Consider the following 26,091-nt stretch of genomic DNA (forward strand, 5'->3'; position numbering starts at 1 on the left):
CTAAACCAACATCCAGGGGAGTTTTCCCAATGTTTTCTTCTAATATGTTTCCTTTTCCCAATGTAAGTTCTTGTCAACTATACGTTGGTTACTGCACTTTACTATACTATACTATGCTGTGCTAACCTATCCTATCCTATCCTATCCTATCCTATCCTATCCTATCCTATCCTATCCTATCCTGTCCTGTCCTGTCCTATCCTGTCCTGTCCTGTCCTGTCCTGCCCTGTCCTGTCCTGTCCTATCCTATGCTATACTATACTACTATACTATACTATACTATACTATACTATACTATACTATACTATACTATACTATACTATACTATACTATACTATACTACCGATACTATACTTTGGTTACTATAGTTTTGTAATGTATTTTGAAGTCAGGTGATGTGATGGCTTCAGCTTTGTTCTTTTTGCTTAGGACTGCTTTGGCTATTTGGACTCTCTTTTGGTTCTATGTTAATTTTAGGACGGCTTTTTCTAATTCTGTGAAAAATAGTGTTGGCATTTTGATAAGGATTGTGTTGAACTTGTAAATTTCTTTGGAAAATATGGTCATTTTAATGACATCAATTCTTCAGCTCCATGAGTATAGTATATTTTTCCATTTGTTTTATCTTCAGTTTATTTCATCAGTGTTTTGTAATTTTGCTTGTAGTGATTTTTCACATCTTTGGTAAAATTTATTCTTAGCATCTTTTTTTGTATCTATTGGAAACAGGATTGCGTTCTCAATTTCTTCTTTGGTGTACAGAAATGCTACTGATTTTTTGACATTAATTTTTTGTTCTGAAACTTTACTGAAGTTGTTTATTAGTTTTAGGAGCTGTTTGGCAAAGTCTATAGGGTTTTCGAGACGTGTAATCATGTCATCAGAGAAAAAGAAAATTTGATTTTATCTTTTTGTATTTGGTTGCATTTATTTCCTTCTCTTGCCTAATTGCTCAGGCTAGGACTTCCAGTACATGTTGAATGGGAATGGTGAGAATGCCATCCTTGTCTTTTTCCTGTTCTTAAGGGGAATGCTAGTTTTTGCCCATTCAGGAGAATGTTTGACTGTGGTTTTGTGGCTCTTATTATTTTGAGGTAAGTTTTTTCAATGCCTAGTTTGTTGAAGGTTTTTATAGTGAAGAGATATTGAATTTTATCAAAATCTTTTTCTGTGCTATTGAGATAATCATATGACCTTTTTTTTTTTTTTGAGATGGAGTCTCACTCACTCTGGCCCCCAGGCTGGAGTGCAGTGGCGCGATCTAGGCTCACTGCAAGCTCCGCCTCCCGAGTTCACGCCATACAGGTGCCCGGCAGCTAATTTTTTGTATGTTTAGTAGAGACAGGGTTTCATGTGTTAGCAAGATGGTCTCGATCTCCTGACCTCGTGATCCGCCCGCCAATCATATGACTTTTGCGTGTAATTCTGTTTACGTTCTGAATCAAGTTGATTGATTTGCATATGTTGTACCCATGTTGCATCCCAGGAATAAAGCCTACTTATCATGGTGAATTAACTTTTTGATGTGCTGCTGAATTCAGTTCACTAGTATTTTGAGAATCTTTGCATCTATGTTCATCAGGAATATTGGCCTGTAGTTGTCTTTATTCGTTGTGTCTCTGCCAGATTTAGGTATCAGAGTGATGCTAGCTTTGTAGGATGAGTTAGGGAGTGGTCACTCCTCCTCAATTTTTTGGAACAGTTTTAGTAGAATTGGTACCAGCTCTTCTTTGCATATCTGGTAGAATTTGGCTGTGAATCCTTCTGGTCCAGGGCTGTTTCGGTTGGCAGATTTTTTATTACTGTATTCAATTTTGGAACTTGATATTGGTCCTTTCAGGATTTCAATTTCTTCCTGATTCAATCTTGGTTGCTTTATGTTTCCATGGATTTATCCATTTCCTCTAGATTTTCCAATTTGTGTGTATAGATGTGGTTGTATTAGTCTCTGAAGATCTTTTGTATTTCTGTTAGATGGGTTGTAGGGTCATCTTTGTTGTTTTTTATTGTGCTTTTGGAACCTCTCTTTTTGCTTTGTTAATATAGCTAATGGTCCATTGATCTTGTTTGTCCTTTCAAGTAATCAACTTTTGGTTTTGTGATCCTTTGTATAAATTTCTGAGTCTCAATTTTATTCAGTTCCACTATGATTTTATTTATTTATTTTCTTCTACTTGGCGTCAGGGTTATTTTGTTTCTGTTTTGTTTTCTAGTTCTTCTATGTGTGATGTTAGATTGTTAATTTGAGACTATTCTAACTTCTTGACATAAGACTTTAGTGCTATGAACTTTCCTCTTAACACTGCTTTTGCTGCATTTCAGGATATTGATATGTGTCTCTCTTTTTTATTTCAAATAATTTTTTATTTATATCTTAATTAATTTGTTTACTCAAAAGAAGCAAGTTGTTTAATTTTTATGTAGTTAGGTGTTTTTGAGAGCTCTTCTTGGTATAGATTTCTTTTTTTTTCTTTTTTTAGACAGAGTCTCACTCTGTTGCCTAGGCTGGGGTGCAGTAGCTCAATCTGGGCTCACCACAAACTCCGCCTCCCAGGTTCATGGTGATTCTCCTGTCTCAGCCTCCTGAGGAGCTCGGATTACAGGCACACACCACCATGCCCAGCTAATTTTTTTGGATTTTTAGTAGAGACGGGGTTTCACCATGTTGGTCAGGCTGGTGTCAAACTCCTGACCTCATGATCTGCCCACCTCAGCCTCCCAAAGTGCTGGGATTACAGATAAGAGCCACCATGCCGGCCTAGATTTCTATTTTTATTCCTGTGGTCCAAAGGTATAGTGGGTATGACTTTGATTTTTTTGAATTTACTGAGAATTCCTTCATGGCAATGCATGTGGCCAGTCTTGGAATATATTCTGCATGCAAATGAGAAAAACGTGTATTCTGTGGTTGATTGGTGGAGTACTCTGGAGATGTCTATCAGTTACAATAGATCAAGTGTTAATTTAAGTTCAGAATTTCTTTGTTAGTTTTCTGCCTTATAGATGTCTTTAATGCTGTCAGTGAGAGCAGCACCCCCCGACCACCACCCATTATTGTGTGGCTATGTCTTTTTGTAGACATGTGTTTTATAAATTTTTATGCTCCAACATTGGTATGCATATATTTAGAATAGTTAAGTATTCTTGTTGAATTGAACTCTATCATTATGCAATGCCCTATCATCATTATATAATGTCTTTCTTTTTCCCTTTTTTGCTGTCATTGATTTAAAGTCTGTTTTATCTGATATAGGAATAATGACCCCTGCTCTTTTTTGTTTTCTGTTTGTATAATAGATTTTTCTCCAACCTTTCACTTTAAGCCTATGGGTATCCTTACATTTAAGATGGTTCTCTTGCAGACAGCAGATGGATTGGTCTTTTATTACTATTATTTTTTAATCCAACTTGGCACCCTGTACCTTTTAAGTAGGACCATGTACCTTCAAGGTTAGACCATGTACATTCAAGGTTAATAATGATATGTGAGGTTTTAATTCTATTGTGGTTAACTGGTTGCTTTGTAGTTTCTACTGTGTAGTTGCTTCATAGATTCTATGGGCTATGTACTTAAGTGTGTGTTTGTGGTAGCAGGTATAATTATTTTGTTTCTGTGTTAAGAACTCCTATATGGATCTTTTATAAGGTTGGTCTATTGGCAATAAGTTCCCTTTGTGATGATATGTCTGGAAAATATTTCTCTTTTGCTTAGAAAGCTTAGTTTAGCAGTACATTACTTTTTTTCTTTCTTTCTTTCTTTCTTTCTTTTTTTTTTTCAAGAATGCTGACAGAAGGCCTCAATCTCTTCTGACTTACAAGGTTTCTACTGGGAAATTGCTGTTAACCTGATTTTTGTTGTTGCTGTTGAGAATCTGACCTTTTACTCTACCTGTCTTTAAGATTTGTTGTTGTTGTTGTTGTTGTTGTTGTCCTTGGACAGACTGGTGATTATATGCCTTGGTGATGTTTGTTTTGTATAGCATCGTATAGGTGATCTCTGGATTCTTGCATCTGGACACCTATTTCTCTAGCAAAATCAGAGAATTATTTTTGCATTATTATCTCAAATATACTTTCTGAGTTGTTTACTTTTTCTTCTTCTCTCTCAGGAATGCTAAGAATTCATAGGTTTGATTGCTTTACATAATCCCATGTTTCTCGAAGACTTAATTCATTTTCTAATTAAAAAAAAAAAAACTTTTGCTTGACTAGGTTAGCTTGAAAACCTGATCTTTGAGCTCTGAAATTCTTTTTCTGTTTGATTTAGGCTACTGATGAAAGTCTTTAACGTATTTTGAAATACATTAAGTGAATTTTTTAGTTCTAGAAACTCTGGTTATTTTTTTAAGATGTTAATCTCTTCCTTCATTTATTGGCTTTCTTTGGAAGTTTATTTGTGTTGCTTTTCAACCTTGTCTTGAATATCATTCTTCGTCCTTGTTATCCAATTCTTTACCTGCCATGTTGGGGTTTCTATTTTGGATAGGGATTATTGCTGGAGAGCGAGCGTGATCCTTCCGTGCTGTCACAATGTTCAATTTTTTTTTTGTTTTTTCTGGTGCTAAAAATTCTTATGCTGGGTCCTTTTCATCTGGAGATCCTGGCACTTCTAACTTTTGTAATTATTTTTGTGTAAATAGGATTTTTTTTTCTCTCTTTCCCTATAATGTTGTTTTATGTTCTTTCCCTCTACCCCGTTCCTAGGGGGTATGACTGTAGAGAATGTTGGATAGGGTCTTTTGGCAGAAGTTGTGTGGTTTTATATTGGGCTGTGCAGTTCCAGCTACAGGCCAGTAGATATCACTTCTGGGTAAAAGCCAGCTGTGGTCAATGTGGCTGGGTATATATATTTGATCCTTGTTTACTGCGAGATATGCCTGAGGCAACGGACTGATTCCTGGCATACACAGTGGCCTGAACTCCCTGCTCAGCTACAGGGGGTGAGCCAAGATGGACAGAGTCAGGCCAGGTAGGTCTGCTTAAAGGTTCCCTGAAGGGAGAATCCAGGGGGCAGCCACCAAGCACCAAGAAATGTGCATAGGCCTGGAGCTGGGAAACCTCTTGAGCGGTAACTTCTCTGCACGGGGAGGGAGGGCAGCCTAAAGTCTTAATCCAGGAGGGTGGAGGTTCTATAAGCTTAGAGATCTGTCCAGTCATGGAGGGGAGAGGGCCTCACTTCACATGGTCTCTCCACAGAAGTGGTTGACACTCAGGCTGTTGATATGGATGAGTGAGCTCTCTGAATGCCTGGAGATCTGCCTGGGCATAAAACAGAGAGTGCTTTGCACACTATGGTCTCTGCATAAGAAGGGTGGGACAGCTCAGGCTGTTAATCCAGGTGAGCATATGCTCTGAATGTCTGCAGATATTTCTGAGCATGGAGTAGAGAAGACCTCTCTGTATCTGGATCTCAGGGGAGCAGACTGCGACATCCAGCAATCACACACACACACACGCGCGCGCGCGCACACACACACACACACACACACACACACACACACACACACACACAGGCAGAGTTGCCAGGTCACCAAGTGGGCCCTGGCTGCAAGTCTCCTCACCCAGGAGAAATCATGGTTGCAGTAGTTCTTCTCTTGCCCTAGACCTGTGGCAAGGAGAGGGCACAATTCCAGTGCCTACTCCTGGGGCATTTTCCACATTTGCTGCTCAATTCTGGCTCTGGAGGCTCCTACCAAACTCCAGAGCAAGCACTTCAATCCCTGGCCTGAGACTAAAATACCTGTGTGGCTACACTTGGGTTGCCAAAGAGTGACTGACTCTGTATGCTCCTGGATTAAAAACGGCATCCTGCTCTCAACCCCAGGTCAGCGAAAATGCTGCCACTTTTCCCAATGTCTTCCCCTCTCAGCTTCTCCAAGTCTCTCCCCAAGTTAGCTCCAAAGCTGGGAGAAACAAAGTGGTCTCCCTTGACCTGGACAAATACCCAGTGGAAAGGTGAGTTACAAAGGAAAACTCTCTGCCCCTCTCATGTATCAACACTTGACTCACTTTTGACAGCCAGATGCTGTCACAGGGGCTGTTTGTACATAGTCTTCTCTTTAGGATCTGGGGTGTCCTTCACAATTCCAGTAGATTCCCATTTTTCTTCTTGAATTAAAGCTCACGGTGTTGATCTTTATGTACTGTTTTGCTGTTTTTTCTGTGGCTGAGGCCATCTTGAAACAACAACAGCAAAACTTTCTTTCTTATATTGAATTATTCTAGCTAAAATTGATAATTCTGTGTTGAATAGGAGTCTCAAAATTGAGTATCTCTGTCTTGTTCCTGATCTTAGAGGAAAAGCTTTCAATTTTTCATAATTGCATGTAATATTAGCTGTGGGCTTTTTATATATGGCATGTATTAAGTTGAATTAATTTTCTTTTATTTCTAGTTTGTTGAGAGTCTTTACCTTTAAAATGTATCTATTTTGTCAATACTTTCTCTGCATCTATTGAGATGATCATGGGTGTTATTTTTTTATTTTGTTAATATGGTGTATCACATTAATTAATTTTCATACCTTGAAACATCCTTGCATCCCAGGGATAAGTCCAGCTTGATTATGGTGTATGATCATTTTAAAGCTCTGTTGAAGTTAGTTTGCTGGTATTTTATTCAGGATTCTTGCATCTATATTCATCAGAGATATTGGCCTAGAGTTTTCCTTTCTTGTGGTGTCTTTGCCCATCTTTGACATCAGGGTAGCGCTGGCCTCATAAAATGAGTTTTGAAGTGTAGGGCTGTAAATTTTTATTTGGTATCAGACATTGTGATTTTACCTTCAAAGGTGAAAATATTTTTTATTACTATAAATATTATTGAGCTTTGTTACATAATGAATTTAAGTTACATGAAAACAGTTTGATACTATAAGATCTTGCTTTTAAGCTAAGTTGGATCAGAGCTGTATTTAGGCTAGGGATAATTTGCCACCCTGCTGAGATAAAACCCATCTAACTCTTTCCATATTCCACCGAATTTTCCAAAAGCATTATTTTATACCCTATGCAAATGATAGGTATTATTTCCTCTAATCCATTCTTGGATTTTATTCCCCAGATCAGGGCTGTTCCTTTGTATGCTTGCACTGATCAGTGCTTAGCTGAAGATGTGAGGAGGACTCTGCAGATCCCCTAAGTTGTGTGTGCAGCTCATTCCTTTAGAGTGCTCTATCTTGCAAACTCTAGCCACTTTGGTCCCCAGGACTCTTGGCTCCATTTTCTTATCTTAGGGAGATCATTTGGATCTGTGTGTGTTTCTCTTAAATTCACCATGCCCTGGAATCTCAGGCTAGAGTATAAGCAGGGGAAATTGTATCCTGTTTCTGAAAGCCACTATTGTTTGTTGCTTGATATTCAATGCCTTGAAAATAATTGTTTCATATTTAAAAATCTAGTTGTTTAGTTGGTAAGATGGTTTGGCTCTGTGTCCTTACCCAAATCTCATCTTGTAGCTCCCATCATTCCCACATGTTGTGGGAGGGACCTGGTGGGAGATGATCAAATCATGGGGGTGGGTCTTTTTTGTGCTGTTCTCGTGATAGTAAATGGGTCTCACGAAATCTAATGGTTTTAAAAACAAGAGTTTCTCTGCACAAGCTCTCTTTTTGCTTGCTGCCATCCACGTAAGTATATTGACTTGCTCCTCCTTCCCTCCCTCCATGATTGTGAGGTTTCCCCAGCCATATGGAACTGTAAGTCCAATTAAACCTCTTTCTTTTGTAAATTGCCTAGTCTTGGGTATATCTTTATCAGCAGCATGAAAACAGACTAATACCGTTGAATCAAGTAGAAAGGTAAATATGGTCCTTGTTAGTACATTTGACTAAAAGAGGAAATCTCAAACATAATTTTACCTGAAAATAATATTAGACAGAAATAGCAAAAATCCGTATTATTATTTAAATACACAAAACCAATATAGGAATATTGTGCATAGTGGGCACTATTTCTACTTATTTTAGCCACCTGATAACATAATATTAGTGACTGTTAGAGCCTCTATTCAAATGACAGTTCATCATAAATTTTTTGTGATGGGTATTTTGTCATACATTTTATTGAATTGTTTATCTACAAAAATATTTATGGAGGATACAGCAGATATCTCACAAAAACGTTTGAGCTAATCAAGTAATTGCCTACCCCTCCTTAAAATATTATAATATTTATATAATTTAATTAACTCTATTAGTATAAAGATGCCTTAAAGGGCCAATGATAGAATGACATTTCCAAAAGATTATGTAATCAAAAGTGAAGAATGCTGGATTCTTATTCATTGCTTGTGTTACCTCCTGTGTAGGTGATAATTACTGAATTTTCAGAAAAACTATAAACTTCCTAGTTCAGGAACAGTGCCTCATCGTTGTATCACTTTTTCACCTGGTACAATGCCTTTCCAATTAAATTGTAAAATAATTAATGTTTAACTCTCTAAAACTCTGTCTCAATTCTCAATTAAATGGGGGGCTTAAATGGATGACTTCTTAAATGTGGTTGCAGCTCTAATATCCTCTTGTCATGCTTCTATAGATATGGGGCTGTAAATATTCTGTTTTTCATCGGTGAAGAAATTCAATCTCTTTCATTTTTCCATTAAATTTTGTCCAAGAAGTAAAATGTTCTTTTCTTGTTTTGTTCTAAAGAAGGTGGAAGACTGAAATGGTTGATTTCACTAGTGTCATTTGCCAAATACTTGTGACTATATTCTTTCTGTACAATACGAGACTGCACATTCTGAGCCCCTGGACCGTATGAGTAGTTCTGACCAATGAACTGTAAGCAGATAACAATATGCCATTTTAGGGATACATCATCTAATTACTAGCTTAATAGCCATCAGTGTTCTCATTTATATATACCACAATTATTGACAGTGGTCAAGATGTTGGCTATTTCTGCTAACCACAGTGAGCAGAGACCCTCCTTCCAACTAGTGTTGAACAGATAAAGGAAGCAAGAAAGAGAATAGTTATTATTTTAAGCCATTGAAATTTGGGAGTGGTTATTACCACCACATAACCTCCTGACTATTGTTATTATATAGGTAAATAAAAACCAAAACAAAACAAAAAATAAAGCCATACTTTGAATAAGCTAACAGAATGATCTAAAGATTGAAATATTTAAACATTCAAACATTTTACTCAAAAGCTGCAATCTCAGAGCTAGAATTTTTTAAATGTGAGTTTTAACACTCTTTCCAAAACAAAACACACAACAGTAGGCAGTGAGAAGTAATGTTTAAGTGATGGTGAAGAATACATGAAGGTTTTAAGATCTCCAAATGAAAATTCACCTAAATGCCCATAATATAAACATTGACATTGTTGCATACATACTAAAGTATCTCTTTTACACAAAAGTAAGTCACTGATAAGTCTGGTATTTATTCCAAGTATTTGTAATTAAAATTTAATTTTTGGCCTTTTTTATTGTTGGAAAAAACACTTATTTTAATAAAATCAATGAAATAATAAAGATAAATTAATGTAACCATAAAAGGAATAAATGTTAAGTATGCATTAAACAATACTATTGACCTATATTTTTAAAATCTTTCAGTTTAGCAAATGCCAATATAAAAAATCAGAAAATATTTATTCTGTTTTGGAAAAACAGAAGACTGAGAAAATTTGCCATTGAGGTTTCATTACTTTGAAAGGTCTAGCAGAATGTTTACAAAATAATTTAGGGTTGTTTTTCAGATTTTTAAATGCCTTCACAACTTGTCATTTCTCTCAAGTAAATTTTTAAATAACTCAAACTATATCTTTTGTCTTCCTGGTGCTTTTAAAATTTGAAGGATTAGTTTTTATCCATCTATATAAACTGCAACTCAACAAACAGATGTCCTTACCTCTGAGCTATTCCTAAACTGCAAGGTAATTTTATGCAAATGCTTATCTGAAGATAATACAGCAATATGAAATGCAATAATTACACCCATATTCCTAGAAACCTATTTCAACACATGTTTTCATTTGTCCCTATTTTCTTCTTCTATTTGTGAATTTATACACATTTGTAACCATAAAAAGCATATAAATTGTGTTTGACTTTATTTTACTTATTTATTAAACTGAGTTCCATATTGGTACATCATCTTCATATTTGCAAACTTTTATTCTCAACCTGACTTGACATGAAACCTAAAATATGCAGGCGCAGAGCCTTAATAAAGCCCTGGATGTGCTTCACTATTTCTAGTAATACTATGGGGTAGTCATCTGGATCACAACTTCTTGAATCCAATGCCTGAGGTTGGCAGTGATTCAGTTTTTCTTTGGAGCAGCTTAAGTGCTAGAATGACCAAATATAATTCAATCAGATTAAGTGCTTTTACAAAGGAGCTGGCTTTCCTTCGAGTGAAAATCAGATCTGCACCCTCATTATTTTTTGCTAGAATTATTACAAGGGCTAATCTTTCTGCTTCTAGTCTCTGCCATTTGCAACACATTGTCTGCCCTGCTGCCAAAGGAATATGTAAACACGATCCAGTCTTCCGTGCGATTAACAATATTTGAAGTACTTCATGTTGACTGCAGGCTAACATCCAAATTCCCTAGAATCGTTTTCAAGATTTTTCATGATCTGTTCTCAACATACAGACTCATTGATAAAGATTTCCTTAATTCTATCAGACAAAGTTAGTCACACTTCCTTCAGGCTCTCAATGTCTATGTGCCATCTATGATGTCACTTGTCTTCTTTGAGTCTAATCATTTTATATATCTGCTCACTGGTCTGTGAACCCTTAAGGGAAGAGACTGAAATGTATTCATCTTTGTATCCTAAATGTCTCTCACTGTCTCTTCTGCAGTTCCTGTCTTTACTAGTTCCACATCTTCTTCCACAGAGGATTTGACAATGAAATAATATAATTTAAACAACAATGACCGTAATAATGTCAGTATTTATTAAACTCTTGCTATTATTAGCTATGATGCTATATGAAGTACATTACATAGATGACCCAATTTAATTCTCATTAGCACATTATGCAGAGGTATTTTTTTTTTCTTGCTCCCACATTATCCTGTGTGGGAAAGTTAATCTTACAGAGGGTAAATAACTTGCCCATTGTCACACAGACAGTAAGTGGCAAAGCTATCATTTGAACCTCGATAGTCTGATCATAAAGTGTGATGTGACTTTTCAATATTTGATACATAATCATCAGGCATGAAATAGTAAGGAGTTTATAATGTAGTCTAATTGAAAAATAAGTTACAGATGTCAATATAAAAAGGCAACGTTACTACTAATAATCAACTAATGAGGATGAGACCATTTTTATGTATCCACTGTAAAGTCTTCATAGTTGTGTTTCATAGGCCTAGAGACGTCTCTGAGCAGAGCACCAGTAATAATTCAAAAGCTGAAAGAAGTGATGAAATGCATGTGTGATCACTGTTTTTTAAAAACTTATTTAAAATTATCTCCAAGTATAACAAACTGCAACCTTCCCAACTCAACAAAAATAAGAGTGTTGCCTATTTGACCAGCACATTGATTAATGTGAATCTTGACCAGGACGTTGATTCAAGAGACTGTTCCCACCAAGTGAGGTATAACTTATTTGCCTATGTCTAAGTTTGGGTTCCTCTGGAAGCAGACCCTGAAACAAAAATTTGACTATAATACTGTTTAGGAAGTAATCACAGAATGTAGAGTGGTGCGGTGCGGGCAATGTGAAAAAGGAAGACAGAAAAGGGAAAGTAACCAGTAAAAGACGCCTTGTCAAACTGCTGATCACTATGGGCAACTGTGGTATAATCTTGCTGGGAAACTATGGGAGAAAATATAGAACACACCTCAGGGTTATCCCACCATGTGACTATTTATTCTCTAACTTCCATTATTCGTTGGTTGATACTTGCTCTAGGGGAATTAATTTCTCCCAGAACTTCTGATCTGCCCTTTGTGCAGAGATGAGACAAAGTACTCACTTTGCTATCTGCAGAGATGTATAATAGGACCCTCTTGGCTTATACTGGAATGGTGAGTGCTAAGGAGGCATTGATGCACCAGCATCATCTACTAGAGCTTATCTCTCATGAGCCTCTTCCCCCAGCAAAATAGATTTTTACCTTGAGCTATGCACCCACATATATATAGATAGATAGACATCTAAATTGACAGATAGGTGTGTATATGATATATGAAAGCTGCGTTGCAACTGGATGTCATTTTGACATCTCAACAATACATGGTCAAAATTGAATTCATTATCGTTGCTCTCAATCTTTGAAACCTTCAGTGCGTCCCTCACACAGGCTCCTCTGTCATTCTGTATTTTATCGGATCAGTTGTCCATGTCCAAAATGTAAGACTCCTCTTTAATCACATCTCCTAGTTACCAAGTTGTGTGAATTCTCTTCCTATGTACACTTTGAACCTGTCCTCTGCAGGCCACCTTCAGTTCTCACTTGAATTTCTACATTTTCCAAATTGGCTTATGGGCCTCTCTCAAATAATCTTATAGCACTCTATTAAACTTCTACACTATCCATTTCATTTTAAAATTGTAACTATTTATCTTTCTGTATCTCTCATTATAATATAAATGTCTTGAGGTTAAGAACTAGATTTCGTTCATTGTTTTACCTCAACTTTGGAGCCTGACCTATATCAAATCTTCAGTAAATTATTGTGACATGAATGAATGAATGAATGAATGAATGAATAGAATGGATCCTTTTATATTTTGTGTGTGAGAGTAATTTGATAGTAATTTGAGCTTAGGCAGATATAAATTATCGAAAACATTTTGAAAGAGAAAGCCTTTGTCACACATGATTGGTCTTGCATTCTTTCTTGTCTACCCTTTCTCTGATTGGATTGTATATGACTCTGAAAAGTCATGAGCCTATTGATTTTTTTCTTTTTTCCTTTTTTTTTTTTTTTTTTTTTTTTGAGACAGTCTCACTCTGTCACCCAGGCTGGACTGTGCAGTGGTGCGATCTCATCTCACTGCAACCTTTGCCTACTGGGTTCAAGCAATTATTTTGCCTCAGCCAGCCGAGTAGCTGGGATGACAGGTGTGTGCCACCATACCTGGCTAATATTTACTTTTGGTAGAGATGGGGTTTTGCTATGTTGCCCAGGCTAGTCTTGAGCTCCAGGACTCAAGTGATCCTCCTGCCTTGGCCTCCCAAAGTGCTGGGATTACATCCATGAGCCACTGTGCCTGGCCCCTGTTGATGGTTTATACGATATTACTCTGAATGCAAGTCCTCTTTAATTAATAGGCAAGTGATATGTACAATAGCTTGCCCTGATGTTTAAAAAACAAATGGCTTCATTGGGAATATCACCCTCATTCTAAGGACATTGTGAGGTGTGATGGTTCTCACAAGTAGGTGCAAATTATGAATATTGATATATCAAAGCACAATTAGTTGGGCTCTTTGACCTTGTTCAGAAGAATCAATGGCTCCACATAGTTATGACCAGGTATGCTGAACTTCAGAAACACTATTTTCCAGATCTGTGCATTATAAGCAAAAACATCTATCTTACTGTACTCCCATGGAAATTACTGACAGATCTTTTTCATATTTATATATATTTTTTGACATTTAAGTTATCCTAAAATGAATTTCATGTTTTTACAGCATTTTTGTGCCCATATCATGTTATAATTTTGATGGGTTTTCAAACACTTTTCATTGTCTGAAAATGTCAAAATTTACTTGTTTAATGAATATTGTTAAAAATAATAAATTATTAGGTTAAATAATGAATAAAGGAATACAATTTTTAAAATACTTCTTTTTCATCTTCTCAGATGGTTCCAACAATGAAAAAAAATGAATCTGAGATTTCTTTTTAGAGTTTTCACTAGGAATGTGATAACATCTTGATTTGGATCTTAATTTAATCTTATTATGTGGTTGTGCTCAGTTAACAGTTATTTTACATTAGATTTTAATTTATTCTGTTTAGAGACTATGGTTGTTTTTCCCTTCAGGCTTTAAATACTGTCCAGCCATTGAAACACTCCATGACTAAAACTGACTAATTAAACATAAATATTACAGAAGTTAAATTTTTAGATCTCTTCAGGAAATCCATCTAAATCTTAATTATGTGCTCCATGGAAACAGTTTTAAAGCATATTATTCATCCTTATTTCTATTATATAACAACAGGAAAAATGTACATCAACAAGAGCACAACATTTCAACAAACTGACGAATTTGAAACCCTGATACCAAAGAGGATAAAACAGTTGTTTCATTAAGAGTGAGTGTGAAAGGAGATCATTAATACATTCCATGACAGAGCAGAATAACAATCATGCTGTACAAACTCTGGTTGGAAAGTATTAGACCAAGTCGTGTTTCCACAGTTGTCTGATAACATAATGAATAAACAACAGAATAAGATATACAAGGGTTTTGCATTTGATACACCATTTTTTTTTTCCCTCATCTCCAGCTGTAAGCACAAGATGTATCTGGAAAGGCTGCCAAACACCAGCATCATTATCCCATTTCATAATGAAGGTTGGACTTCACTCCTGCGGACCATACACAGTATAATTAACCGAACCCCAGAGAGTCTGATAGCAGAAATCATTCTAGTAGATGACTTCAGTGAGAGAGGTAAGATACAGTTGATAACATTTTATCTGATTCTGCTACCATTCACATAATCATTAAGGACTTTTTAAAAAAGTTAATGGGAGCTTCTTTCTGATTCCATCTGAAAGGCGATTATGAAGTTTTATCTATGTTGTGATTTCGTAAAATATTGACCAAATGCAAAAGAAACTTAATGAGAAGCTATCGGTTTCATTTGGTAATCTATAAGAAATTTGCATTACAATCTCTGTTGCAAATTAGACAGGTGTTGGCAAAATGCCTCAAATTCTACTTTCAGCTTCAGGACCAACACTGCAAAATATATTATTGTAAGTACATGTGAATGGTAAAATATTTGAGTTAGAACTATAAAATCTGTTCCTGTTTCTGAAAAGTATCTACTCTATAATTTACCAGTATGACACATACTCCAGGCTGTGCTTGTGTTACTTCATAAATATTAGAAATTATAAGGGACACAGGTACATATTTTTACTTGGTAATTCTAGCTATTTTATCTATCTGAACAATAACAGAAACAATCTAGTGTAATAGTATATTACAAAATTTAACATAAGTTTTAATACTTTTATAATTTTATATTTACCTTATAAAAATTTTATAATTTTGTAATTTACTTTCTATTGTATAAATATACTATAAAGTACATTTTATAATTTACCTTATATTTTCTTGCGTGAAGGAGCTACACTTAACTGTATATCTGTTAGAAAGAATGACAGTAAACTATTTTGATTGAATATTATTCTTATGCCTCAAAAGAGAATACAGCTTGAGATCACATGGGTTAATTAAGTTTTGGAAGTTTTAATTCATGTTAATTTGAAGTTTTGGAAATGTTATTTGTCACAAAAACATCTTTTATTCATAGTGTTCAAAAATTCTGCAAAAGACAGCTTGATGTGCTAATTGTGAAGTTTCTTTGACAGAGGTAGTCAGTTAAAATACTGGTCTTTATACACTCCTTTTAAATACTGATCCAGAGGTTGCCTAGTATCAGTAGATACTGGGACTTAGGTGATAGAAATGAGGTTGTTTGACACTACACTATTAATATGGCGGAAGTTGCAGTGAGCTGAGATCCCACCACTGCACTCCAGCCCGGGTGACAGAGTGAGACTCCATCTCAATCCTTAAACTATCAACCTGGTCATTTAGGTTTGATTTTAAAGAGGTTTTTGTCTCGTGTTACACAGGTAGGCATGCATTTAATATTACCTAATAATAGTCACTGTCTAAAACTGAAATTTTCCGAGATTTGAAAAACAATGTAAATGGTATATTCACTTTTTTATTCTAATTGAGGTTACTATTTCACAGCAGTCATTATTACCTTAGGCTAAAGATTGCTTCTTAATGTGTTAATAAAGCATTGATTTCAAAAAGTGAAAAAGGGGATAAAGATCTGAGGCTGCAGATTGCCAAGTGAATGGTCTTTGTGATTGACTGGTACTAGGAGAAATAGGCCAGTGTAACTTTTGATTATCTTGGTAAACTATTTATTACAGTAGAATTTTGACCTGGGGGGTAATAGAGTGAGAAATACTTGGTAGCAGGAAATTACATGTCTTGTTAAATATTTCTCAGAGATGTTTTTCAGTTGAAAGTCTTTGAAAAGGTTGAAAATCCTGGCACCTACATTTTCTTGGTTCCAAATCACCGTCACCTTTGGTACAGTAGCAGCTTTGGTGGACTATGTTTCTGTATGTCATGTTAGTTGGGAAGAAAGTAGACTGTCAATGTAATTAGTGAAGGGGGTAACAGAAAATGGTTAATTTAGGAACATTAATGGTGACTTTTGAATTTCCTAATGGGCATTTCTAAGGGATAATCATTACTTTAATGCTTAGGTAAAACTTTCATTGAGATATTCTACTCTTACGAGCAATCAAGTTGAAAGTATAATTTTATAATCAAATGTAAAAGTAAATTTTGAAAGAAATAGGTGATAAAATGCTTCTATAGTATTTTATAATACATCATAATTTTAAAATTATGTAAAATAGGAAAGACTCTTTTTCCAAGTTTTTGCTTTAGATTATGAAAATCTCATCTGAGAGTATTGGTTGATGTATATTAGCACTTGAATGGACTTAGAAGCATCACTCCTGCTTTCTGAATTATGAGAAATATAAAGAATTAATGTAATGAACACAGGTCAGAATCCCAACACCATTAACTGTATGACATTTGGTAAATTAACTTTCTCTGAGTGTCTGTGTTTATCAAAATGAGAAAGATAGTGATTCTTCATGGAGAGGTTATGATGGAGGGCTGCCGTGGATGTTTGAGTGAATCGCATGCTCATGAGAGAGTGATTGCTCTCAACTATTGATTTCTTCTCACCATATACTCTCCTACCGGTGTAGTATAAATAGTCTATACTTTTTGGAGAAGAGACTCTCTTAATTTAATCAAATATGATCCACAATAATCTATCTCTCTATCTATCTACCCATTTATCGATTTATTTATCTATCGCCAGAATCAACAGAAGAATTCATTTAGCGGCCATTTAAAGAGTATCATGCTAATTTATATTTGGAGAAATTAGGACTGCTTTGACATTTAAAACATCTCCAATATGGCCAATAAGCTACTACAAGCATTGAAGTAATATAAAATTCTGAGAATTTAATCAATAATGAGATGATGTTATTTATCTAAATTAAATGCATGGCCTTAGAAGAGTGTTTAGCAGAATCCTTTTCAAGATTGTTTTTACTACTACAAGAAAAGGAAGATACCCCAAGGCATCACTTGTTTACAGGGCCTCTAAGAGAGAAAAACTTTTTCTGCTCCTTTTTATCTGATACATCTGTAGCTGTGCTGTTAAAAGCTATAACTAACTTATACTTTTCTTAGAAAATTCTCCAAAACTATAACCCTATAATGTGTAGAGTTCTTTTCACCCACTCTTTAAAAGTCAGATTAAGTAGGATAGATGAATTTCAAAATACGGGAAATTATAGGAATTCTGTTGGATTCCTTAAGGAAGTTAATTTTTTTTTGTTTTACACTTTAAATTTATTTTTAGAAATACATCTCAATTTCATGTCTGTTCAGTATTTGCCACCTTTGCACTATTAATTTTTTCAGATACTCTACAAGATCCTTGGCCAAAAGCACTAAACTTTAACAAGACTTAATCAAATATTACTGCCTTATATTTTATATCTTCCAGATCAATAGAATAGCTATACATGACCAAAAATATAGGAAAGCCAATATTTTAGACATGTCATTAGCATGAGTCACTTGCTAATTACTTGGAATGCATATTTACAACAAGTATAAGTATATAGTAATTGTTAAATTCCATAATAGTGGTGTTCATATCATTAAAGTAAAATACCAAATTATTAGATAATTACAGAATAATTCTAAACTATTACCAAGTGATTTAGAAAAATCTGCTTAAATAAGATTGACCTAGTTCTCAAAATGCTTTTTAAAAAAGTGAATATTCTATCTCGCAGTTCTCAGTGTAGACATTTTTCTTAAAGCAAGCTTGGTAACAGAATGTCATTTTAGCCTCAGAACATAAGTCCACCATCTATAAAAACATGAAGGTGAAGGCCTGTAGGTAAGTTTTCAACAACCACCGCTGTGTTTTGCTATCTGAAGCTTACCAAAGTTAGTGAGTGTGGCTATTTTTTTTTTTTTCCAGTAAGCTCTGAGAAATACATTTAACAACTTAACTTGAGGCCTATAACAAGGCTTCATGGTGACTTTAAAGCAGGACTAATCCTGGGCTTATCTCCAAATTCCAGGCAACCTTAACAGCATCCACATGGAAAATGTTGAAATGTGTGAAATAAGCTAGGGCTTAACCTCAGAGATAGGGTATATTGGACCTGACAATTCTCTGAACTTTGCATGCTTAGATGAATGCAAGTCTAAATTGAGGACAGTCACAGGAGAGTTGCTGACACACTTACCTTAATGCAAGTATGGAGGCACTACTGTATACCCGAGTACACACACACAAACACAGGCACACATGCACACACTCACTCATTTCTGCTCCTGCTTGTTTCAAACCTCCTGGACAGAAGGGGTAAGTAGTTGAATATTTGAGTTTCAGAAAGATCTGTTATTCTCCATGTACTCATTAGAGAGAAAAACAGACTTGTAACTATCCGCCCAATGCCAGCAACTTTCAAGAAATCCAGCTTGCTTTTCCTTAGACAGTCCAGATTCTTACTATCCAAAGTGTGGTGCATGGACCAGCAGCAGCAGCATGAAGCTTGCTAGAAATGCAGACTCTCAGGCCTCACCAGATGAATCAGAATCTGCATTTCAACAATATCTATATGTACTTTCTATAGGAATTAAAGTTTCAGAATCACTGTCATGCATTTTAAAATTGGGGTTGAATGGCCAGACACAGTGGCTCACACCTGTAATCCCAGCACTTTGGGAGGCTGAGACAGGATGATCACTTGAACCTGGGAGGTAGAGGTTGCAGTGAGCCGAGATCATGCCACTGCACTCCAGTCTGGGTGTCAGAGCAAAACTCTGTCTCAAAAAGATAAATTAAAATTAAGTAAAATTGGAGTTGAAGCTTCCGTGAATAATATGGGTGCAATAAGTAACTTCAAAAATCTCGTTTCTTACATGTTATTACAAAATAAATTTTGCTGTTTGTTTATACTGTTCAGTGTGCAATTAATATTGGATTTATAAGTTAATAAAGGACATCCACAGTATTTTATGTAACATTAATTGTTATATTTCCTTGCTAGATATTGCCAATGTCCAAAATTTGTAGACATTTGCCTTGTTTTCTTGTGAACTCATTTTATAGCATTTGATGTTTAATTCCAATTTACTGTCATACCTCATCCCCTTACCAATTTTCCCTTTTTGTTAAACAAATAAGGTCTCTCAAAACTTTGTAAATCTATTTTGCTTGGGAATCAGTCAGTAACTTTTATGCCAGGGAAAAAATATTATATATGCATATATATAATATGTATGAATACCTACATATACATGGAAATAGCAAAGCAATTCCTATAATAATCTACATTACCATTAAAAAATCCTAGACTCTTCATATGGCTGAAAGTGTTTTTAAATCTTTAAAATAGCAAGGATATTTTTAATGATTTCACAAATGACGATGTCAAGTCTTGAATTCAATTTCTGTTTTACACAAATAGTTTCCAAGTATGCATTAAGGAAAGTTTCCATAAGCAGACAAATCAGTCAGCACAAGTTTTACAACTATTTGAAGTTGGAAGATATCATCAGTGTGAAAAAGGTTGTAAAACCGATGAAGAATGGTAGTGCATTTTATTTTATATTATACAATACTAACACTAAAGTGCATTTAAAGATTCTGAGACGACAGTCGACAAAAATGTTTTAGTGCTGGTATTCCATCAGGTACTTCACTAGATTATAAGACAAGCAATTTTTATGTCTCAGATTTATTGAGAGCTAGTCACTCTAAATAAATCTTGGAGTTATTTAGATTTAATATTCATATTTAAAATGGCAAGGATAATTGTGTTTAAAAAAATCAAACTACAATATCAAACCAAATACTGTTTAGTAGCAGGAAGTAAGCAAATGTTAAAAAATACAACAGTATATTTAGAAATTCAGCATTGTATGCTGAAGAATGGAAAGGAGCTCTTCTGCTTTCTGATATTTGTATATCATGTTGCATAAAGTTTAAGTGTGCAGATTGTCTTAATGGCTCTGTTCACAAATTACTTTAACATTGGTGAATGTAAGGGAATCTGGGACATTAAGTGACTGCTTTCTGTGGTCAGATGTATGAACATACCACAGTAATGTGCAGTCAATGTCAGGGAAATTATCCTACAATATAAAGGGGTAAAAGTTTGAGAAGTTACAAAATAAAAAAATCAACTCATAAAAAGTCTTTGTGCATTTGTAAAAGACGGATATTGCCCATTAGTAGCAGAATATGCTTTCAGTAGAATCTGTCTCAGAAGAAACGCACTTTTGAGATTTCTCTCCCTCTTACTTGTAAATTAAAAATTCAATCTCACAGGATGTAAATGTCTTCAGAAACAACAGAATTTATCTGACAAAAATAATGATAGTTATATATCCTTGTTGAGTCTCACCTTTGCCTTCATGTGTACAGTAGCTTTTTATTGTCTCCCTTTTCTCCTGAAATGTGAATGTGAATAATCTCTCAAGTTTTCAGGAACACTACACACATTCACAAGCCTCATGCTTACTACTACAATGCTTTATTCATTCTACTAGAAATCTGTTTTAAGCAGGTGCTCATTTTGTAAATTAAGGTAAAGGATTCTGAGATACTATAGAAAAAAATATATATATATTTTCTTAATAAATTGCATTATGGATTAGCTTTTATAATGAGGGCATTGGTAGTCAGAACATTTCAAAAAGTTATTATGGAGATAATATCTTTTGTCTCCTAAAGAAAATAATAATATATCTCAGTTAAAATTATTTTCAGTTTATTTTAGGATTCACATTTAATTTACAAAGATATATTTGCTGAACCATGCAAACAGACATTTTTTATGTAGCTAGCTTTAACAAAAAAGAGCTGTTAGAAATGTTCTAATGTAAGTTGTTTGAGAGAATGGCATTACAATGAAATACATGCAGGCTCATGTGAACACGCATATAAGAATTTTGGAAAATATGTGATAGAATGAAGTAATGGAATGGAAAGGCACAACCTAAGTTTCAATGTCTATCCTGTGTTAGGTTGTATCTTAGTTACCACATGTAGTATTACAGCAACTTCCACAGTAGAAAAAAATCTTACGCTTGCTTTCTTTTATTTTATTGTAAAAGGTATTATGTGTACTAAATGAATGAAGTAAGCAAAACATACTATTACTCAATTGTCTTTAAAATGTCTATATTGAAAAGTTTTCTCACTTAGTCTATTTTGGGCTTATAAATATTTACATTTGTCCTATGAGTAGCTTTTACCTTTTATAAGCATTTCATTTTGAAGAGATGATTAATCTCATTTAGTTGTCATTTTTCTAACTCACATTTCACTCTTTTGCAGTTTTGCTCTCTTCTCAAATATTAGTTTGTAGTATATGAAATTCCATTTTTTTGTAGGACATTAATGGTTGACTTTGACAGTTTCATATATTTCAATCTTTATGACAAAGCATCTTAAAATCTATTTACCTCTGGATGAAAAGTCTATCCTGGGCTCATGTTTTAAACTAATACTTTTAAAAGTAGAGAAAAGCATCAGGTGTTGGATAAGCTGCTCTGACTTTCCAACTGCTTTTTCTGTAGGAAAATTTCACATGGCTGAATTAATATGGGTTTGGCATAGAAGGAGACACTGCCCTTAGAAGCAAACCTGTTACAGCTCACCAGCATCACAAAGGCATGACTTCCTCAAGAAAAATAAATCGTGCAATTCATTTTATGGCAGATTAAATCCCATTTATTTTTCTTTCAGACAGCTGTTTTGAATAGAATGTCACCAGTGTGAAACCATTTTATGGATGTTGGGCTTCAGATCTTGGGCAGGCATAACTTTCTTTGATGAAATAAAAGGTTATGTTTTATGACTATTCCTCTTGTCAGCAAACCTCAGCTTGTGAGCTTTAATAATACAGTGTTCAGTATTTCAAGCAGCTCTTTTGGATGTCTAAATATCCATCTGCTCTTAATTTTTAAAAAAATCCTTGCATCTACACAATGGAAAAAAGAAAACTTCACAAACATTTTCTCTTTTATCCTGAATTGTAACACTTACTCGATAAAATAAAAATATCAATCTCTTAGCATTCAAGATTTTTCATAAGCTAACAAGTTTTGAACATCAAATTCATCCATGTTTATGAAATGTGTTTTAGCAAAATTCTCCCCTAATAAGAATTAAATGTTTTGTGACAACTGAGGAACAAATTCATATTAGAATAATAGGATCTTTGAGATGAGGGAGTTGTAGGTGACATGGTCCATTTGTAATATTTATAGATGAGTAGACAGAGACTTATAAAGATGAAGTCCTAAGTCACAGAGTGGGTCGATTCTACATGCTTAGATAAATGCAGGTTTAATTAAAAATGTAGAGTTTTCGTGCTTAAGTATCCAAGGTTCCTTTCTTTGTAGTTTTCTCAGATGTTTTATTCTGAGAAACTGAAACAATTCTGATAACTATCATTAATTTAAAAAAACTGCACCACAATTACATAGACATTCTAGATAATTGAATCTAATTTATTACCCATTTTGCCTTATGATCACAACAATAACAGAAACCATCATTTCAGTATGTGTATACCCAAGTAGTGAAACGGAGGATTCATGAGAATCATAATGACTTGAGCGCACCAATTCCAGTCTCCATAATGGCCTTCCAGGACTTCAGGTGGCCAATCCACGCCTTCCTTCTGGAGAAAACAGTGATTCTAATGTTTGGAAAGGCTCTCCAAGTAGCAAAATAGGTCATAAAACAGAGTTAAATATGTTTTATATAGCTTCACAGACTGATGTACAGTAGAATTTGTTGAGGTACTTAAATGGATTTTGGGCTGGCCCCTTGTAGGACATCTGATTCTGTCTTTATCCTGGAAAAAGAGTTAGGCACCCTAGCAAGGCTGCTTTGCTTTACCCAAACAAAGGCACATTTGACATTTCCCAGGGCCATGCCGATGCCAATGTCTCCAGAAGATGAAAGTCATTCTAGAACAGAGAGAGGCTGGATTAAGGGTAGAAGAGGCATAGGGAGTTACGGGGCAAATGTCTAGCATTGGATTAGAGACTAATTAAATACACATCCTTTATTTTCTCATCTTTTTTCTGCCTGGCCTCTCAAAACATAGATCAAGAAGACTGTATAGAATATATATATATACACACACACACATATGTGTATATATATATATACACACACACACACATATGTGGAATTCATATATATACACACACATACACACATATATGTGTATATATATACACACACACATATATATGTGGTATTCATATACATACACACACACACACACGTATACATATATTCTGCTTTGTAAACTAGTGGCTATCTCACAACACAAAAAACCCTTACCGCAATATTGTAGCACTGTAAAGAACTGCTTAATGCTAGCAACCGTGAGGCTAGTGGAGCAATGATGAAAGAAAATTTAATTTTATATCCTGAATAAACTCTACCTCTATCACTTGACAGTTTTGACTTTTACATGTTATAATTCTGCATAATTATTAAGGCCATATCCAACTTAGTAGAGACACATTTTCAGTTTGAAATAAAATTTAAGCAATTCAGTTTTGATTAGTACATGTTTTCCTCTGGTTTTGCCAAGTTGAAACTCTGCTTCTTAGAAAATAAATGAAAGTCTCTGTGAAGAAAAGATTTTCCTTTTATTCATCCATGAATCTATTTATTTATTTCACAATACTGAGTATTATAAAACCATAGACTCATGAGATAAGTAGAAATACAGTGAGTGGTTAAGATCCTAAGCATTAGAGACAGAGAATCTTGAATTCAAGTTCTAGCTCTGCCACTTACAGCCCTTGAGACCTTGCAAAGAATTGGATATGAAGGTGGATTACAGAAACAAGATATGATTTCACTATTTAAAATAAAAGCTTTCAAGAAAAGGTATCACCAAACTAGAAAGGGTAGGAAAATAAGTCCCCCAATATAGAGAGAAGACAGCAAGTTACTCATGACTGCTTTGCATAAGTTCATGCTTGAAGGGCTAAACCAAGTTGGTCCAACCTATGGCCTGCAGACCACATGCAGCCCAGGTTGGCTTTGAACGTGACCCAACACAAATTCGTAGAGTTTGTTAAAACATTATGAGATTTTTTTTGGTAATTTTTGTTTTGTTTTGTTTTTAGCTCATCAGCTATTATTAATGTTAGTGTATTTTATGTGTGGCTTAAGATAATTTTTCTTACAGTGTGGTCCAGGGAAGCCAAAAGATTGGATGCTCCTTGCCTGAACCATTGCATCATACTCAGAGAAAATGCAAAATGTACCTTTTAACCACGAATAATAATATTTATGTAATTGTGATGAAGGAAATAACTGCCCAAGACTGCCATCAGAAGAATAATTCCTATACATAGAAAAGGCAAATTTTAGGTTCCAAACTTCAGTATGCTTGTTTTTGACCTTTGGAAAAAATTCTAAAATAATGATGGCATGATGGTTACTAAGAAGTCAAAGAAAAAAAAAAAAAAACAGAGGCTGGTGAGGTTCAGAGAAAAGAGAATACTTATACACTATCGGTATGGGATGTAAATTAGTTCAACTATTGTGGAAAGCAGTATGGCAATTTCCCAAAGACCTAGAAAGAGAACTATTTCTGTTGCTTTGTTACATTCCCAAAGATGTAGAAACAGAACTATTTGACTCAGCAATTCCATTACTGAGTATGTACTCAAAGGAAAATAAATCATTCTACCATGAAGACACGTGCACACAAATGTTCATTGCAGCACTATTCACAGTAACAAAAATATGGAATCAACCTAAATGTCCATCAATGGCAGATTGGATAAAGCAAATGGGGTACATATACACCATGGAATACTATGCATCCATAAAAAAGAATGAGATTATATCCTTTGCTGGAACATAGATGGAGATGGAGGCCATTATCCTTGGCAAACTAACCTAGGAATAGAAAACCAAATATCACACGTTCACACTTATAAGTGGGAACTTAATGATAAGAACACATTGGGACATACTTGAGGGTGAAGGGTGGGAGGAGGGACAGGATAAGAAAAAATAACTATTGAGTTCTAAGCTTAGTACCTGAATGATGAAATAATCTGTACAACAAACCCCTGTGACATGAGTTTACTTATATAACACACCTGCACATTGTACCCGTGAACCTAAAATAAGAGTTAAAATGGCATCACTGTTTTTTTTTTAAATAATCAGAGAAGTAAGTACTATGAATCAGACTTGATTTGTTAAGTTTTCACCAAACATTATCCCTACTGGAGGTATGAATTTCAAGCCCAGATTCCCTTAAAACTGGGACTTTCCTCACCACCAGGAGTGATCTTAATCTAGTATCCCATCAAACTGCCCCATGGGTCCCACATATAAGGCATGTAGCTTTCTCTTTTTTTTTTTTTTAAATTTATTTATTATTATTATACTTTAAGTTGTAGGGTACATGTGCATAACGTGCAGGTTTGTTACATATGTATACTTGTGCCATGTTGGTGTGCTGCACCCATCAACTCATCATTTACATCAGGTATAACTCCCAATGCAATCCCTCCCCTCTCCCCCCTCCCCATGATAGGCCCCTGTGTGTGATGTTCCCCTTCCTGAGTCCAAGTGATCTTATTGTTCAGTTCCCACCTATGAGTGAGAACATGCGGTGTTTGGTTTTCTGTTCTTGTGATAGTTTGCTAAGAATGATGGTTTCCAGCTGCATCCATGTCCCTACAAAGGACGCAAACTCATCCTTTTTGATGGC

The 26,091-nt window shown here is 35.0% G+C and overlaps 1 protein-coding gene across 2 annotated transcripts in view; it reads left to right on the plus strand.

The window, feature by feature from the left end:
• Positions 1-26,091, plus strand: part of GALNTL6 (polypeptide N-acetylgalactosaminyltransferase like 6) — a 1,218,179-nt gene that overhangs the window by 510,367 nt on the left and 681,721 nt on the right. For both annotated transcript variants that reach the window (XM_001084788.5, XM_001084905.4), the window contains one exon: positions 14,451-14,617. In XM_001084788.5, the coding sequence (XP_001084788.2) occupies positions 14,451-14,617 (167 nt within the window). The remainder of the gene's footprint in view (positions 1-14,450; positions 14,618-26,091) is intronic.

The sequence above is a fragment of the Macaca mulatta genome, chromosome 5 (genome assembly GCF_049350105.2).
Source record: "Macaca mulatta isolate MMU2019108-1 chromosome 5, T2T-MMU8v2.0, whole genome shotgun sequence".
In the NCBI taxonomy this organism is placed as follows: Eukaryota; Metazoa; Chordata; class Mammalia; order Primates; family Cercopithecidae; genus Macaca; species Macaca mulatta.